Source organism: Pteropus alecto, unplaced genomic scaffold, assembly GCF_000325575.1.
Source record: "Pteropus alecto unplaced genomic scaffold, ASM32557v1 scaffold157, whole genome shotgun sequence".
NCBI lineage: Eukaryota > Metazoa > Chordata > Mammalia > Chiroptera > Pteropodidae > Pteropus > Pteropus alecto.
The window spans coordinates 3,504,560-3,523,483 of record NW_006440626.1 but is presented as its reverse complement, the minus strand read 5'-3'; the positions used below and the strand labels follow the sequence as shown (position 1 = coordinate 3,523,483).

The following is an 18,924-nucleotide window of genomic DNA, read 5'->3' as shown; positions in this document are numbered from 1 at the left end:
CGGCAGGAGGCGGGTTCGGAGGGTGGGGGCGCAGGTCCGGGAGGGGGCACCGGGAGGAGGTGAGTGTGTCTCGTCGCCTCCTCCTCTCCCCCCTTTTCGCCCCCGCCTCCTTGTGGCGATGAGAAGGAGGAGGACAGCGCCGAGGAGGAAGAGGCTGATGGCGGCGGCGGAGCTCCGAGAGACCTCGGCAGGGCAGGGGCCGGCCGTGGCGGACCGGGGACTGCGCCTCTAGAGCCGCGAGTTCTCGGGAATTCGCCGCAGCGGACGCGCTCGGCGGATCTGTGTTCCTGTGCCCTCCTCCGGGCTTGGGCTCAGGCCCGGCCCCTCGCACTCAGCCCTACCTTTCTATCGAGTCCGCATCCCTCTTCTGCCACCGCGACCCGGCGAAGAGAAAAAGGAACTCCCTCCCCCCCTTTCGGGGGCCGGCGGAGCCCCCCAAGCCCACCCCAGGGAGCGGGGCGGGGACCCCGGTCTGAAGAAGAGATTTCCCGAGTATTCTCGTTTTCTTCGCCTCTATCTCCGAAAGAATTAAAAATGGCCGAGAATGTGGTGGAACCGGGGCCGCCTTCAGCCAAGCGGCCTAAACTCTCATCTCCGGCCCTTTCGGCGTCGGCCAGCGATGGCACAGGTTAGTCTCGGGAGCCCTCTCCTTCCACATCCCCTTTAATCTTTTCTGCTCGGTTCACCTTTATTCTTCCATATTTTCTACCTTTTTCTCTCTCCTTAGTTCTCTCTCTTGATTAATTTTAAAGGTGTTTGAATGAGCTGGTCGAAGACGTCCAGTAGTCCAACCATTTTCTTTGCTTCCCAATACATTCGTTGCAACATTATGTCATATCGATGTGTGTTCTGGAATTAGAGCTCTTGAGGGGTGCTATGGAAATGGCCTTTATTGTTGATCCCATGCAGTTTAATTTTGGAAATGCCAATGCATTTGTGTAAGGGCTTTTTAAGCTATTTTACTCTTAATTTTTTTGTTGTTGATAAATGAGGAATTGCCAGTCCTTTCTCCTTGGTTGCACTTAACTCTATTTCCTCTACTTTCCACTCGAGATTTTCTCTGCTTTGCACAAGATATTCTGTTGAGGTTGAGGGTGTAAAATAATCTTTGTTTTCTTTATTTGTGTGTATGTGATCCAGGATATCAGGCTTGACGTGAGGTTTAACGTCAAACCTGAAATTTGGCTTGAATTATTTCACCTACCATTCCTAGTTTGGGTCCCCCCCCCCCTCCTTATTTGCTGAATCAATATGGAGCGCAGTTCATTTTACATCTTCCATTTCTTTGGTGTGAGACCAAAATGTCTGAAACTCTGGGTTTTCAGGTTGAGGAGAACCAGGGGCATTTTCTTTGCAGTTTGTAGTCACTTTCTCGTGGGGGGGGGCGGGGGGTGAAAAGAGAGAACTGATTTTGTGGAGTTGTGTGCTTGCAAATCAGGGTAAGAAATTATAAAAAGTCCCGGTCATGAACTGCAAACACAAACTGATCGTACAGAAGTTTAAAATGTGCAATAGGTTTTGTATTTGTGTGTTTTAGCTTTTATATGCTTTAAATGTTTTTGGAGATTTCAGTTTTAAAAGCTTTGCGAATTCTTCACTCAGTTGTAGATTAGCCCTCTCACAAGAGATATCCAGGGACACTTCCTTCCATATCCCTTTCTTACAGTTAGTTTGGTGCTATTCTGATGGCCACCGACCTTCTCTTTCACTGTTGTAGTTGTTTGAGGTGCCAGGATAATGAAGAGGAAGAATGGCTGGCCATCTGACAGTCCACAAGATGTTCCCCCTTACTACGGAGCATCTCTTTAACTCCCCAAGAACAGGCTCAACGTCATCCTTCCATCTGCCAGTAAGAGTGCTTAATGGAGTTAAATGAACCCTTTGAGTTTGTAGAGAGCTTCTAAGCACATTTCTAAGTAGGCTTCATTTTATTTAAAGGGTGAAATTTTAAGAATATGGGAAATCCTTTCATTTCTTGGCTTCTGTAAGAAAGGTGTATCTTGAATTTAAGGTAACCTGCAAAAATTGAGGATTTTTGCAGAGCGCCTCTACTTCAGGCTTGTAACATTGGCAGTGTGTGAACTTTGATCTCTACTGATTCCTTGAAGTTTCTGTAGTCTTCAGGGATTTTTTTTTTTAAATCTGTCTCTTTTTTTTCCCTCAGAATTCATGCACATGTTTTCATCTGTAGATTTTTGGGTGGTTTCTTTAGTTTTTGTATAATGTGGTCATGCATTTTACATTTGCGTTAGCCAGTGACTTGGGACATTTTAGAGAAAACTTCTTTAACATGCATTATTTTGATGACTCCTTACTTGAGCAGCTTAGCTTGGTTTGGAGTAATAGTAATGCAAGGCCTGAAGGAAGGCTGTGTTCTCCTGTTCAAACACCTCTGTTCAGGTGCACTACTGCATTCTCCATACTTGATCTGTGTACTTGGTAACTTTATCTAACTCATTTAGTAGCATCTCACTTAATAAACAAAAACTGTTTCCCTACTTGAAATATCCTAAATGTATCAAGTGGGTTTTTATTTAAAAAAATAAAAATAAAAATACTAAACCTTGAGATTAACTCAATCTTAGTACTAAGAATTTATCTTAGTTACCTTTCTCTAAATTTTGTAGTGAAAGTTGATTCTCCCCTGCCCCCATTAGGATTCTACTCTAGGAATTCTTTGGTGTTTTTAATCCTAATGGGTCTGAGTTTTTTTGTTGGGGGTTGGGGAGGAAAGTGTAAAGAAAATACTGTCCCCCCGTGAACTTACTTCAAGTTGGGCACTGTACATTTTGAATTTTTTTTTTTTTTACAACCAGTAGTGGGTAGTAAGTATGCAGGCAGCTTTTAACAGAGAGACTTCACTTTTTAAAACTTTAAATTTCAAATTTGTAACTTCTGTATACTTTTGAGTCACCTGGGTATTTTATAAATGTAAATAAGTTGTTCCATGGTATTTGGTTGTGAATTTTATCTCGAACTGCTAAAAATTATGCCAAAAAATAAGATCCCAGAAACACTTTTTTTGATGATTGAGGCTTACAATTTTAGTAGTGTAAGCATACCTACCAATAAATAGTGTTTGTGCCAGTTATATAGGAGAGAAAACTACAATCCAATTGAGTTGATATGCTAAAGTGTTACAAAACAAATTAGTGTTTAAATTCCAAGTTCTGAATTTCTAAGGTTAGCCACTGTTGCAAAATAAAAATGACTATTGAATGATTTTTCTAAAAAATTTCCTGGTTGATTCAAATAACTTGAATTCATGTGTTGAAATGAGAGAAAGTTATTTTTTAGCTTTCGCATTTTTATGTTCCTGTTTCAATAGTTGTACTTGATTCATTGAAAATTTTAACTTAGTATGGTTAGGTCAAAACTATTGGATAAATCAAAAAAAAACAAACCCACAAAAACCACAAACATCATAAAAGCCGTTTGTAAAAAAAATTCGGTAACATTATTGACCAGAAAAGTTAACAGGTAAGTCTGGAAGTATTTCTTGAATTTATTTCTGATAATAATCTGAGTGATGGGAATGATGAGGCTATGTTGCCTCCATTGCACACTAGACATGTTTTGTCACTACTTTGTAAACACTTAATGCTATATGCGCTGGAAGAACAGACTCTGGAGAGGTAGGTGACAGCAACAGCACTAGGATCTGGCATGCTAAATAGGTAAAGGTCCTTCTGGTCTTGGTACAGTTTTGTGGTCCTACTATGTACTTACGTGTCAGAATTGGCTTAGATTTTACACCTGTCCATTTTAAAGGCACAAGGCAGCTAGTATGTAAAATATACCTCCATTTTAACAACTAGATTAATATGCACAATAAAGAAGTGGTGAAGATTTTTTAAATGTCAATTTTACTTTCTCAAAACACTTTATATCTTAGTGGTTTATCATCCTAACCAGAGTATTTTTGGCGAAGGCTTTCTTTTTTTAGTTCTTAAACATGTGCTACTGTGTTTTAATTTTACTTTTTACACATTAGAGTTCTGCTTCTGGAGTTTTTCAGTTAATGGCTACTTGACCCAGTGAGGGATTACTGACTTCAGTGTTAAAATTAAAGTGCAAAACATCTTACCAAATGCCTTTATTCTCAAGGCTTTGTAAGTTCAATTATAGGGCTTCAGGAAGGCTATCTGTGGTTGATAGTGACTTTTGTTAAGTTGTATAAATCTTGTATGTGTTACAGTATGGGTGCCCTTTCCCACCAGGAGTTCATGTTCTGTTGCAGAGGTAAGAAATGTATTGGCATGGGGAGGGAGAAAAGAGTTTCTGCCTGGGTTGCCTCCTGGCATTATTTTCTGTTTTATTTTGCTTTCCTGCCTTCTCCTTAGTCTGTTTTATAAAAAGGGTGTGTGGGGTGGAATTAAAACAATAAATTGAGAATTGGTGCGCAGTGGTGTTTGTAGGGACGTTAGTGGTAAATAGGAAAGGAAAAAAAGAGTAGGAAGAGTGTTGCAGATACACGTGGGAGTGTAAAGTACTTCTTCCTGGTATATTTACAAAAGCAATTCAGGAGTTATTCTGCCAAACACCCAGCAGTTAATGGAAAAATAAGACATGCTGCTTTTGTGTGTGTTTCGAGATTTTAGGGTTTCCTCCTTTGAGAATTTTTGAAGTTGAATTTTTCAGTTTGTCAAACATTAGAGAAATTAATGAGCAAGTTTAAAACTTACACCAAGTATAAAATTTTTACACACTGAATTTTGCAGATGATTTTTTCATGTGATGGATGGTAGTTTTCTTGTGAAATTTTAATGGGAAATTCTTTACTGCTCAGTTCTCAAAAAAGCTTTAAGAGAATATTGAGGTGTTCGGCCTCTTCTGAACAATTTGGATATCGTTTGTTTTTAGATGTAAATCTTTTTAAATAAATGCCCCAAAGGACAATTAGGGGTGATTTAGCTGGGTAAGTGTGAGAGAAAGAGTAAAATTAAAACTACTGAAAAGAAGTGAGTGATCAGGAGATTGGGTTTTAGAGTCAGAACCACTGGAGTTCAGATCCCAGACCTGCCTTTATTAACTGTGAACCCTGGGCCAATTCCTTAACCTCTGTGTCTCAGCTTTGTCACCTATTGTACCCACCTTACAAGATTGTGATAAGGAATAAATGAGAATTCTCTTTATCAAAAATGCCTAAGATAGTGCTTGCTGCAGCATAGTATGTGCTCATTAAGTGTTAACTCTTTTTAACCTTACTTTTAAATAAACACCAAAAAAGAGCAGTGGTAGATTTTTAAATGAATATTTAGAGACTGGAAAAAGTGAAAGCCAAGTGCATGAAGTTCAGAATAGTCTTAGAAGGTGCAGAGTTAGCCTATACATCATCTACTCAAAGATTAAGTTTTTTGAGAGTATAAAATATGGCAGCAGAGTTTAAAATAAGAATAAAAGTACTATATTGTCATATAGGCTGTCTCGTGCGTGTAAGTAATTCAAATGAAAATCAATTTTTAAGGCATAATAAGAAACCAGAAAGCAGATTGTTCTTATTGGAAATGCTCAAGTTAAGAATGGCTTTTTGCTAATAGTGTGGTTGAACACTATATTTTCTATTTTGTATTCACTTATCTGGGTCTTAAAAGACCTTATGAAAGGAAGGAAAGTAGAAGGAGCAGTGCAGTGCTTTTCAGTTTCTTTTGACTACATCCACGTAAGAACTACATTTTGCATGGAAAACCAGAGACCCTCTCTTAGCAAGTGAACAAACAGTACTTACCCTTACTATTTGTAATATAGTCTGATATTTTCTGTTGTATTTTGTTTTTAAAGTGCTGGTTGTAAACGACTGTATTGAGTTCATGCCCCACTATTGGCTTGAAACCTATAGTTTGAAAAAATAATGGCTTACGAGAGTTGACAAGCAAGCAGTTGTCCTGTATTGGACCAACATCTTCTGTATGCTAGGTATTTTTCTTCAGTACAGGGAGAACTCTGGTAATCCAGACAGCATAGCCCCCTCCTTTGTGGAGTATATAGATAAGGGGAGGAGAACAGCAGTCAAGTCTGATGTGACCAGCATTGTATCTGAGAAATACAGTGTATATTGAGAGAAACGGGGAGAACCTAACTTGTAGTTACTGTTACTCTGGTGGCTGTCTTTGAGGAATTGGCATCTGAATTTGGAATCTGAAAGATAGATACAGGATTAGTAAGAGTGAACTCAGGCTGGGAAAAGGGGAGTAGGCCTGTTGAGGGATCCTTGTCAGTTCTGTCTGGCTAGCGGAGGTAACGAGATGTGACTGTAGAGGTGAGCAAGGGGACGGCCGTTGATACAGAGTTTGTAATGCTTATTGGAGTTTAAACTTTCCATTTTAGCTCTTTTAAATAGATGGGGCAGAATTGTACCTTAGATGATTGAAGTGAGGAATTATTTGGAAAAGAACAGGAAAAAAATATGAAGCTGGGAGACCAGTGATACGGCTGTGTTAGGATTCCAGCTGCGATGAAGGTGACCTGGATTGGTAGATGGAAAGCAGTGAAAAAATTTGAGGGAAGGTGATAGCCAACAGAATTTGCCAATTAGATGTTAGGATATTGCGATGGAGTAATCGAGGATAATTCCTACGTTTCAAATAAGGGCAGCTAGGTTGCTGAGGATGCCATTTACTACAATAGCAACATGCGAAAAGAAGTATTTGCGTATGGATGGGGGGCGGGGCGGGGGGAGTTGTGACAGGTTAAATTTTGGACGTTTTGAAGTTGTGTGATTCTCCTCAATGGAGTAGTCATTGTTTCCACTTGGTGTGCCTTCCTCTCATTTCAGCCAACAAACATTGACTACCCACCAACTCTTAGGAACTTGGAATGTAAAGATTTGAATCAAGTTGCAGTTTCTGTTCTCAAAGCCTTTAGGATCTGGTGGGGTTGGTATACTTGTTCGCACCATTTTCCCATAAGTTATACTCAAGTTTGGTTTTTTTTTTTTTTTTTTACATGTTCTGGATAAAGGCAGAAAATAGAAATTTTTTCTAACAGGGTGGGTTTGGCATATTGGGTGAAAATATGATAAAGAAAATGTGTATTTGAATGAGGGTAGGAAAGCTTGAGGGTAACTTTCATAGAAGTAGGGAGAGTTGTATGTTTCAGGTGGAACAAATACAAGTGGTTCTGGTGTGACTGGAACACAGACCGTATGGTGTAGTGTTTTCATGGGAGACAGATAGAAAAGGATGTTGGGGTCCTGTTATGTATGAAAAGACAGATAGGCTGAGGAATTTGACATTTATCTTACCATCAGATAAAAATATGAACAGGAGAGTGGCATGATCAGGAAAAAGAGTTAAACCCTGGTGACACTATATAGGATCATTAGCAAGGAGAGAACCTAATGGCAGGAAGACCAAGTATATGTCATTTATCTCTTGAAATGTATTTATTTTCTTTGGAAGTTTTTGGTATTATAAAGTGAATTGTTTATTTTTTTAAGACCCAAGTTTTGTTAACTAGTTGTCATAAATGTAGAAAACAGATAACTCAAAAACCTTTCATGCTTTCCTTTTTCTTGACAGATATGTAATTTTTAGGAGGCTTTTTTTTCTTTTTAAGAGATAGTATAATAGCTTCATTTTCCAGGATGCACTATAGGCCAGGGGATCCCCAACCCCTAGGCTGCAGACAAGTCTGTGGAACCGGGACACACGGCAGGAGGTGAGCTGCAGGTAAACCAGCGAAGCTTCATCTGTATTTACCGCCGCTCCCCAGCTCCACCTCAGATCGTCAGGCATTAGATTCTCATAGGAGCACCGGTCCCTGGTGCCAAAAGGTTGGGGACCACTGTGTTATAGCACTACATTTCTGTTTAAATTTTGAGACCCAGCTTAAATGTGTTAAGGTTGAGAGTCAACCTCAAGTCAGTCACTTCCCAAACTGTGGGTAGACCTTTTAATGTCATGGTTGCAGAACAGTTTTAAGAATGCATATTTTGAAATTTGCTGCACTTTTATTCTTTGACTATGGTTGCAGAACAGTTTTAAGAGTGCATATTTTGAAATTTGCTGCACTTTTTATTCTTTGACAGATTTCAAAATTCAACAACTGCCAACATGCGTAGCTAGCTGTGTGATCCTGTATAACCTAATATTGATTATCATTTGATGCAAATTTGTATATAACTCAGGTTGTTTCCAGCTGTTTTGGAAATTGTTATGAGTCTCATCTGTCTGCAGCATGGATATATCATTTAATTTGTGTTCCTTTAAGTAGTTGTAGGTGTCTCTGCACCTTTTTTTCCTCGTGAGGTGGGCTGTTTAGATTAATTCTGCTTCTACAATATAAAGATACTATTTTTAAATAGATTACTGAATGAACATTAGAAAAGTTGTTTTACCTGATAAATTGATGCAGTTTACAAAATTGTCTCATTTTAAAGGCTACACTGTTTTAAAATGTGCCTTTAAGCACCCAAAATAGCTGAGTTAATGTAAGAGTGCCCCAAATCAATAAGAACGAGATCTGTGAGATTGTTTCAGTGTCTAGCCAGACTGTTACCAAAATTCTTAAAGTTACGTAGATTTGATTTTTCAACTCCATCCTTTTATTTATTTACTTTTAATCCCAAATCTCTCACCTGGAACTGCTAGGGGTTCTGAGTGTTATGATTTCTGCCAGCCTCATCACTCACTTTGCTCCCCCTACTTTGAATTTCTTCAGTTGCTGGAGACTAACTGAGCTGTAGATTGTTCACATCCTATTCTCTTTCTCCCCATTCTTAACCTGTCCAGTGCCTGCTTATCCTCTGGCTTCACCACTGGTTAGATGAAAGAAAGGTTTTGAGAGCTGAAATGTTCATTTTTACAAAAGCATTTTAATGCCAGTGAAAACTAAGTGAAAAGAGGAGAATCAATGGATTCTGTCTTCTAAGTGGATACTTAAGTGACCAATTTTAGGATAATATGGGTATTTTGCTTAATGTATACAGTTTAAGAGCAGAACTGACTTTTATTTAACTTTTAATTTACCTGAAGTACAAAAATAAGCCTGTTTAGTCAACAAATAATATATAACTGAAAGAGATACTATTATGTAGTAGAATTATATTTTCAGCTAAAATTATTTCAATTTTAAGTTGTTTTGCATCCTAGTTAATAACTTTAAAAACTTTATATTCACAGATTCAGTGTTTGGTATTATATCGTTAACTCTTAACTTCATTTATGTATTTCATGGTGGGCAGTATTTGTCTAGTTTGTCATGTGTTATGGAAGTGTCTTGATCTTTTGATTTATGGAAGGCTAAGTAAGCTGAGTATTTATTTTATAAGATTATTTGGCTAAATCTGCTATGAGGACCACAGCAATATATGAGATACCAAGGGTGACCTACAGAATCAGTGTGTAATAAAAAGGATGTTTTGACTCAACACTACATATTTAACTTAAATTTGTTTTTGTTTAGATTTGTTATATTTCTAATTCACGGTCTATTGAATGTATTACGCTAAACTTTTCAAATAAGATTTAAATCTGCCCTGTCAGTCACATTTTGTTTACATCACTGTGTTTGGACTGAATGTACACTCAGCTGAAGAATCATTTTACTTGGAGTCATTTTGTATTTGAGCATCATTAAATGTATATGGGAACTTATCAACCAACTGATAGAAGTAGCCTCCTCATAATGTTGATTGGTTGGTATTTTAGAAAGTAAGCAGGAAATGTCTTACTGGACATATGGCTAGGGTTATGGTTAAGGTAGTGTGATTTCATTCATTTCATCAATTATGTGTGATGCTCTTTTGTAATTTTTGCCACAGGATACTTTAATGGTAATACAATAAATTTCAGATTTATAAATTTCTAATCAAAGGGAAAGGGGTAAGGAGTAAGCAAGTTTACATATCTTAAGAGCTCACCTTAATATATCTAGAAAAAACAGTTGGTATCATGTTACCTTCTACTTCTCAGTCCACTGCAGTCTGGCTTTTGCTCTTTACAACTCCACTGAACTGCTCTTAACTAAATTACTAAATATATCTTTTATCTACATAATATCCTATTATCTCCTCTCTGGAGCATTGGACGCTACTAACATTTCCTTCTTGGAACCTGGTTTCCAGGACAGTATTCCGAGTGGAAGGGCTGGGAAATGTTGGGTTTGAACATCCTTTGCTGGTTAAGCTCATTGTCCCCTTTAATGTGTGATGGTGATTTGAGCTCCACATTTCTCTCACATTTGCTATGTATTCCTCTGATTGCCCACCTGGATAACTGTAGCACTGTACTCTTTGGTTGTCCAAGCCAGAAACTTAGAAGTCATCCTTCTTTATTTTCTCTTAATCCTCTACCTGCAGTCAGAAAAAAGAGTTCTTTTGACTGGCCTCTTTGATGCCTGTGCTCCCTTAGTACTTCTGCTCCCAGGTTAAGTGCTAGAGCTAGCTTTGGTGGTTTCTCTAGCAGCAGCCTCCTAACCAGACTCCCTGATTCTAGACTTGTCTGCCCAATTCACTCTTCATTCTGTTTGCCTGAGTGAGCTCTAATAAATGCAAATTTGTTCAGATCATATTTCTACTTAAAATTCTTCAGTAGACCAATTTTCTCTCTAGAATAAAAATCTCAAACTATTATGTTACAGGAATCTTTAGATTGCTGCTTATATTTGTTGAACATTTAAATTTTATTCAGCTAACCTGAACTAATCCCTGTGGAGGGCAAATCGAGATGGGGGCCTAAGAAGATTTATTTGAACCTTTTTTTTTTTTTGCCCCTTTCCTTGAAGGAAAAGGAAGAACCCGAAGAGCTTAGTAAGAGGCATGAAATTGAGGCTGGTCAGTACTAAAACCCACTGTTTAATAGGATTTGTTTAAATTATGGTATTTAAATTTTTTAATTTTTTCCCTTGCATCTTCATACTGCTTTTAGTTTGAGACTCGCTTTTCTGCCAGTTTTAGACCACTGGGCTTCATTTGCTATTTATGGCACACTTTGGCTAAAGATATAATCTCTTATTTTAGTGACATTTTTACAATATGCTGCACATGAACTTGCTACCACGTTTTTTTTCTGGGAAGCCTTTGTAGAAAGATCTGGGGAAAGATATGAAATTTGATGGCTAAAAGGAAATCCACATATTAGGTTTTTGAGCTTTAGTACTCTTACCCCTACCAATATAGAATTGGTTATTGACAGTTCGAGTAATTTTTCTTAGTCTGGAAATATTTAAATTTTGTTCATTGTTTTCTCAGTTTTAAAATGTTTAGAAAAGTTATAGTTCTCTTAATGTTCAGTAATCTGAAACAACTTCGAAGTCTGTTTGCTTAACTTACATAGAAAGAATATGGATCTTGATCTCTTGATTCTTCTTCAGCCAACACTGCTCTGTTTAGTTAGGTTGGTTGGTTAGTTAGTTTCCAAGTCAGCTATGTACTAAGATGATTCTGACGGATCCTTTGCTCTGCCCCACCTGGTCTGCAACTTTTTTAATGAAAGTTAATAAATTTACACATTTATATAGATGCACATACTTACAGTACACATTTATATGCTTTAGAGTCTATCTTTTAGAAACTTTAAGCGTCACCTCATTGGTTCTTAAAACAATTTCATAAGGGAGGGAGAATAGTTTTACCTTTTGATAGAAAAGGTAACTTTAATTCATGGAAAGTGACAGCTCAGTGAGGTCAGCTTGTAGAATTCAGTTTAAATCCAGGTATTTGGACTCCTTGAGCAGTGGCAGGTTAGATACCAGTGATGGCTGATGGCATTTAGGAATTATAAATGTCCAGAACTTTGAGGCAAAATCAAAATAGATTAGGAGTAATGACAAGTCAGTGATATCAGATGAAGTAATGGAGTCTGTTTGATCAGGCGTCAAAGTATATATGACTTTTTTACATAGTCTATCAGAATTAATCAGTATAGTTGTTTAAAAGGTTTAAAGTAGAGAACTTTTATAAAGTTATAATACTCAATCAGATATAATTATAGTATGCAGTTGTAGAATTGCTGGAAACATCTGATTTCATTCTGCGAGCATGTGCTAGGGGAAATGTAAATACTAAATGAGACCCTTACCCTTCAGGTACTTAAAATTTGTTAAAGTAAAACACACACAAATATTTTACTGTAACAGAAGATAGAAGGTATGAAACACATAGTTGAGATTGTAACAAAGTGAGCTGTCTTGGGAAACAGGAGTATTGCTAACAGTCTTTAAGTTAGGTCTGTTGAATATACAACATTGCCATTAAAAAAGAACAACCCTGTAACTTTTATTTTTAAAGTCTATCAATGTAAACTCTCCTCTCTGCTTTACAATGGAGCTTGAATTCGTAATGTGATGTTAAATGTTTTGCACAAACACAAAACCAGCCAAGTGCATTAGGATATAATATAGGTTAAATTAAAATCCTCAAGGCTCTGGGGCCTAAAGTAAGACTTCTGTATTACTGAAGTTAATTTCTTCTCAATGAACTCTATTATGTGGCTATTAATCTACTTTGAGATTGAAAGGATTAACAAGAATAATACAATTACTGAGTGTCAGGAACAATACCTGACTCATTGAAAGTGCCTGATAAGTTTGCTCTCATTATTATAAGCTAGTCTTGTCTCCTAATAGGATAATGATTCCACTGAGTAATAATAATAGATAATATTTTCATTCTGTTTAATATGTGCCAGGTAATATTCTAAATATTTTACATACACTAACTCATTTAATCCTCACAAATAACCTATGAAGTAGATACTTTCCTGTTAGACATAGGTGGGAAGCTAGATTCTTCTGCATATACTTGAGAATCATCTTGTCAGGTTCCCTGAAAAACTGTTAGGATTTTGATTGGCATTGCATTGAATCTATAGGTCAATATAGGGACAGAATAGATATCTTTATATAATGTTGAGGATTTGTACTCAGATGTTTGAGGTATCTATTTTTTTAGGTAGTCTTTACTTTCACAGTTTACATGTCATGTAATTTATAGTAACATTGTCGATTTTTTTCTAAGTTTTCCCCATGTTATCATAAATTGTATTTTAAAAATTAATTCTATTTGTAGCTGATGTACAGAAATGCAGTTTAATTTGTTTATATTTATGGTATATTCAGTCACCTTGCTGATGCTCTCACTATTTCCAGTTCTTTGCTTTGGATTTTTCTATGTTGACAGTTAAATCATCTCCATAGAATAAGTTGTATTTCTTCCTTTTCAGTCTTTTTACTTATAATTTTTCTTGTATCGCTTTGGCTAGATACTCCAGTACAACACTGAATAGAAGTGGTTGTCATGAGTATCTTTGTTTTGTTCTGATGCTAAAAAGACTCTTTTTAATGTTGGTCCATTATATTTGGTCCAGCATATTTGCTGTCAGTTTTTAGGTTTTGTAAAAAACCTATTTATCAGTTTAAAGAAGTTACCATCTGTTTCTTGATTACTGTATTTTTTTAATGTGATTTTAGTATCGAATTTTATTCAGTGCTTTTGTTACATGCATTGATGAATCTTTATTTTCTTCTTTGTTAATATAGTGCATGACATTAATAGATGGTCTAAGGTTCTAACTTAAACTTTTTCCCCTGGATTCCTGAGATTATCTCAACTTGATCATAACAATGCATTTTAAAGATACTAATGAATTTGGTTTGCTCTTTATTTTAAATATTCTTGCTCCTATGTTCATTTTCTTGTGTGATTTTTAGATAAGTATTCTATTTTCTAGAAGTGTTTGTGTAAGGTTGAGTTGTCTTTTCCTTGAAAGTTCAGTAAGACGTGCCTGTAAAAACATTTAGACCTGGTGCTTTCTTTATAGAAAGATTAACTGATGATTTATTTTCTTTAATAGTGATAGGATTATTCAGATTTTCTATATTTCCTTTTAAACTTTTTAGAATTCTATTAAATTTCAATTTAATAGAATAAAGAACTCCCACGTGCCTATTCCTTAAAGTAACTGGTATTTTTCTTTACCACCTCTCCCCCCTTTTTTTTTTACTGGAGTATGTTAAAGCAAATACCAGATATGTTATTTCATCAGAAACACTTCAACATCTATCTTAGTTCAAATTATTATTTTAACATACTGATATATTCTGTTATCACTCCCAACAAAATGAATAATTTCTTAAAATTATCACTCAGTCCATATTTATAGTTTTCTGATTCTCTTAAAATGTGTTTTTACAATTGATTTGAATCAGGATCCAAACAAGGTATTTTTGATTATCAAATCTCTTACTAGATAACAACTCCCATTCTCCTTTTTTTTTGCCCTTTTATGCCATTGATTTGTTGGAGAAACTGAGACATCCTATATAATTTCTTTTTGATTAAGGTTTGGTGAGTATTATCTCAGGAATTTATCCATTTTTGTCTCTTTTCAATTTTTTTTTCGCAAAGTTGATTAGTAGATCACTTTGTCCTTTTCTTTTCAGCTTTCCCAGTTTGTCTTTTTTAATCTGAATCTTCAAAAAACTAACTTCAGTTGGTTGATACATCTCAGTTGTATCTATTTTTCTTTTTTTTTGATAATTGCTTTTACCTTTGATTATCCTACTGTTCTTTTTCTAACATAGTAACTCGGATACTTAAGTCATTAATTTTTAGTTTTATTTTTTAACATAAGCTTTTAAGTTTTGAAATGTAATGTGTTTATTACTCAGTTTCTTTTGTGATTTCCTCTTTAATTTGTCCTTTGTGTATCTGTATGTTTTTTAAATTAATGGTTAGAGATTTTTATTTTTCTCTAAATGTTCATCACTAAAAATATGCTGATGATGGAATATTTCTTGTATACTCCAGGGGAAAAGTAGAATGCAAAATCATTCATAAAGCATGTATTATCCTAGTTTTGTGGTTATGTAAATAGAAATGATTAAGGAAATATATTAGTATATTAATTTTCTTTGAGTAGTGATTCAGGTAAATTTTATTTGACACTTTATTTATATTCCAAAACTATTAATAACACATTTTTATGATGGATGGGCACACGCGACTTTTCAAAAGGAAAGAAAATAATTCTGTAAAAGTCTAGACTCTAAATCATGTCCTGAGATCCTGGGATACGATTTAGTTCAGTTAAAATATGACCAGACTGTTTAGTTGCATTGGGCATTGGGCAAGGAGTTGGTATATAAGTAATAAGACATGTCCTTCCCAAAGAGCTGTAGTCTGAGTGTATGGGTGGGGAGAGAGACAGACACACTAATAATTTCAGTGACATGATAGAATTCTATAAGGAGACACAGAGGAAGAGTTGTACTTAAGAACCAAGATTAATTGGACCGAATTGTTCATTTAAAGTAATATCTTGTCTTCAAGGGATGGACTATTTTTTAGTAGGATAATCAGTTGTAGATTCATATATATTTATTATCCAGTAATGCCTTTTTAATGTGAAAACTACTTGGAGAATTAAAAGAAAACTAAAAGACCTAAATCTGATAAATTAATACTGTCAACCAGGAACACTTTTGCCCTTCCAAGGGACATTTGGTGATATCTGAAGACATTTTTGGTTGTCATAAATGGGGTGTGGGTACTAATGGCCTTGAGAGGAGAGACTGGGGATCTACAGAGTATCTTAAAATCCACAGGACAATCTTCCCTTCCCCCACAACAAAGAATTATCTAGCCCAAAATGTTTAATAGTGCCAAGATTGAGAAACCCTGGGTTAATCTATAATTTGCATCCTCTTTGGGTGGGAGTGGGGCAGGGGTAGGGTGGTTTGTGTGTTGTTGAAGAAGCTAGAGGCATGGTTTTATATCCTATTCCAGCTAAGTTAAGGAAAACTGTAGGCTGAGGTCAGGTAAAAGCAAATTCACCAGCAGATCAAGGACTATTTTGTGGTAGGCACTGTGGTAGGAACTTGGCAAAGAATGTTAGACAGCCCCTGGCTTCATAGAGCTCACACTGAATGTTCTGCAAATGGCGGGTCTTTTGTATCAGTTGTCTTATTATTATGAGCTGATTTAAAAGATTTATTTTGTTCTGAGTTTGTGTGTTGGTAAATTAAATTTTAACCTTTTCTAAGGAATCTTGGACTATTATATAACTTAATCATATATATTTTTTCATGGTTATCAATACAAACTTTTGTTAACTCGTGTAATGGGTGTTATACTAATATTTAACCCCTTTTTCTTTTGCTCTTATATTAAGTACGTTCATAAGTGTTTAAATTTGTTGGCATAACCAAACATCCAATTTTTAAATATGTAGATATCAAAATTTTTTTTAGTATGACATGGAAAGTTGCAATACAAATAGATAATATTCCATGGAATGAAGCTTAGAAATGTAATGCTTATCAAGAACAAAATATAGAGCAATTTGTAATTTTGATTCTTTCAAACTTTGACCATAATCTTTCTTCTTGCTTTTAGATTTTGGCTCTCTGTTTGACTTGGAGCACGACTTACCAGATGAATTAATCAACTCTACAGAATTGGGACTAACCAATGGTGGTGATATTAGTCAGCTTCAGACAAGTCTTGGCATAGTACAAGATGCAGCCTCTAAACATAAACAACTGTCAGAATTGCTACGGTCTGGTAGTTCCCCCAACCTCAATATGGGGGTTGGTGGCCCAGGCCAAGGCATGGCCAGCCAGGCCCAACAAAACAGTCCTGGATTAGGTTTAATAAATAGTATGGTCAAAAGCCCAATCCCCAACATGGGCATGGGCACGAGTGGACCAAATCAGGGTCCCACGCCGGCTGCAACAGGTATGATGAATAGTCCAGTAAATCAACCTGCCATGGGCATGAACACAGGGATGAATGCTGGCATGAATCCTGGAATGTTGACTGCAGGCAATGGACAGGGGATGATGCCTAATCAAGTTATGAACGGTTCAATTGGAGCAGGCCGGGGGCGACCTAACATGCAGTACCCAAACCCAGGCATGGGAAATGCTGGCAACTTAATGACTGAGCCACTGCAGCAGGGCTCTCCCCAGATGGGAGGACAAACAGGATTGAGAGGCCCCCAGCCTCTTAAGGTAAGTGCAGATTTGGTTTGTTTGCATCATCAGTATGTTTTTTTTTTTGAGTGTTCCAGTGTTGAAGGGAGGGCTTGAGGTTGGTTATTCATTTCTTCAGTGTTCACGTTTAATCTTTTTACATTGTATAGCATTTTCCACACAAGGATCTTCTGTATTATCACAAAATTTGTGAAACTCTTTAAATAATACATTTATTTTACAACAGAATGATATCGTATACCTTTATAGTTTACTCTGAACAATTACCAGCTAATTCCTGTTCTCTATAGTACAAATATTAGAATATTGTCATATTTCTAAGCCCACTTTAGCCTCCTTATACAAATCCAGTTTTGAGATAGCTGGCATTATACTGTCTTTAGGTAGACTTTATTTATTCCCACGGCTTGGAACGCTCCTGGTTTTTAAGATATATTTATTTATTCTAAAAGGTTTGTTAAGTGTTATTTTTCCTTAGTAGTTGACGGAAATTAAGGTGCATTAGTTTACTATGAAACTTCAGTTATCATGTGTTCCAGTTAACCTGATTTTGGCCATTGTTTGAAAGTCTTTTTTTTTTTTTTTTAAGATCTACTTTCTTAACTTTATTAGTTAAGGAATGCTAAATATGTTTTTAAAAACCTTTAAAATGTGTACTATATATAATTAAGACATTATAAACCTATATTTGATGCTTGTTCTTCTATATTTTTCATATATATGGTATACCTTTTTTTTTTAAATAATAGAGTTGCCACTGCCTGGCATGTAGTTAGTACATGTTTGATGAAAGAAATGGCTTGAAAGATATTACTGGAGATGTATAACATTTTCACAAGGAGTCAGGATCAAGCTTTCTGAAATTAAGATACAGGAATGAATCGAGTTCAGGGACTGAGGTTACATGTAGATGTATGAAAGTCCTTAATTTTTTTTTTTTTTTACTACACAGTAAAGAATATTGACATTAAACTTAGGAAAAGATTCTATTTGGCATCCCTACGTACTCTGTAGATGCTCCCTTTCTGGCACTTTTATGTTGCTGTATCGATGTGGTTTACTTAGACTATTTGGAGTGAGAACCAGAAACGAGATAAAATATTTATTAGCTACCTCTTCTAGGTTCTAGGAAGTTAGTTATGAAGAGTCCCTGCCAATCCCTGTGGGGAGAGCAGGGGTGACAGTAAATCTTCACTGATCAGATATTTATTGAGTCCTAGCTTTGGTGCTGAAGGTATATTCATTACTTAATGGAACTTAATTTCTAGTGGGCACATAAGATAAACATTTATACTATTCCAGGTAAATGCTATGAAAAAAAAATTAAGGAAAGGCTCATTAGGAGAATGGCTAGGTTGGGAGTAGAGTACTGTTCTATTTATAATGTAAGTCACAAATTTTTTGCATTGACATTGAGGAACTGGATATATAGCAGTGAACAAAACAAAAAATTCCTGTCCTGTAGAGCTTTATTTTCATGAGGAGGAATTAAGATATAAAAACTTTATTATTAAAATATTTCCTTGTTTTCAATGAGTTCCGCCTATATTTTGTATTTATAAGTTGGTACTTGTAAAGCACAGTGGTGCCTGACACATAAGAAGAGCTGTGAATGTTTAGTAAATGAGTTTTCTAAAGTTACAGAGTTACGGAGGTTTAGGGTGAGATCCCCAATGAACATACAAGTAAGTACTTCTATTAAAAAAAGTTTTTCTCTTTATGACAAGAAAAAACCTTTTCTGTATTTTCCTATCGAAGCTGAAAATAAATTCAGGTCAGAGTGTTCATATTGTTGGTTAGCAGTTGCTCTTTGCTGTACCTGGTCCTAAAATCACCTTATATAGCTGATTATATTCATTGCATTTCTTCCAAAACTCCTAAGAGTTCTGGTAATAGTTAAGAATCAGCAATTAAGACAAGGAAGTTTTCATTGAGACTTGATGACTTGAATCCTGTTGGCAAATGGCAGTGACATATACACAGTGCTTT

General features: G+C 36.1%; 1 protein-coding gene across 1 annotated transcript in view; it reads left to right on the top strand.

The window, feature by feature from the left end:
• The first annotated feature begins 6 nt into the window (after positions 1 to 6).
• Positions 7 to 18,924, top strand: part of EP300 (E1A binding protein p300) — a 67,828-nt gene continuing 48,910 nt past the window's right edge. Inside the window, exons 1-2 of the mRNA XM_025050581.1 lie at positions 7 to 628; positions 16,337 to 16,953. Of these exons, the coding sequence (XP_024906349.1) occupies positions 535 to 628; positions 16,337 to 16,953 (711 nt within the window). The 5' untranslated portion in view covers positions 7 to 534. The remainder of the gene's footprint in view (positions 629 to 16,336; positions 16,954 to 18,924) is intronic.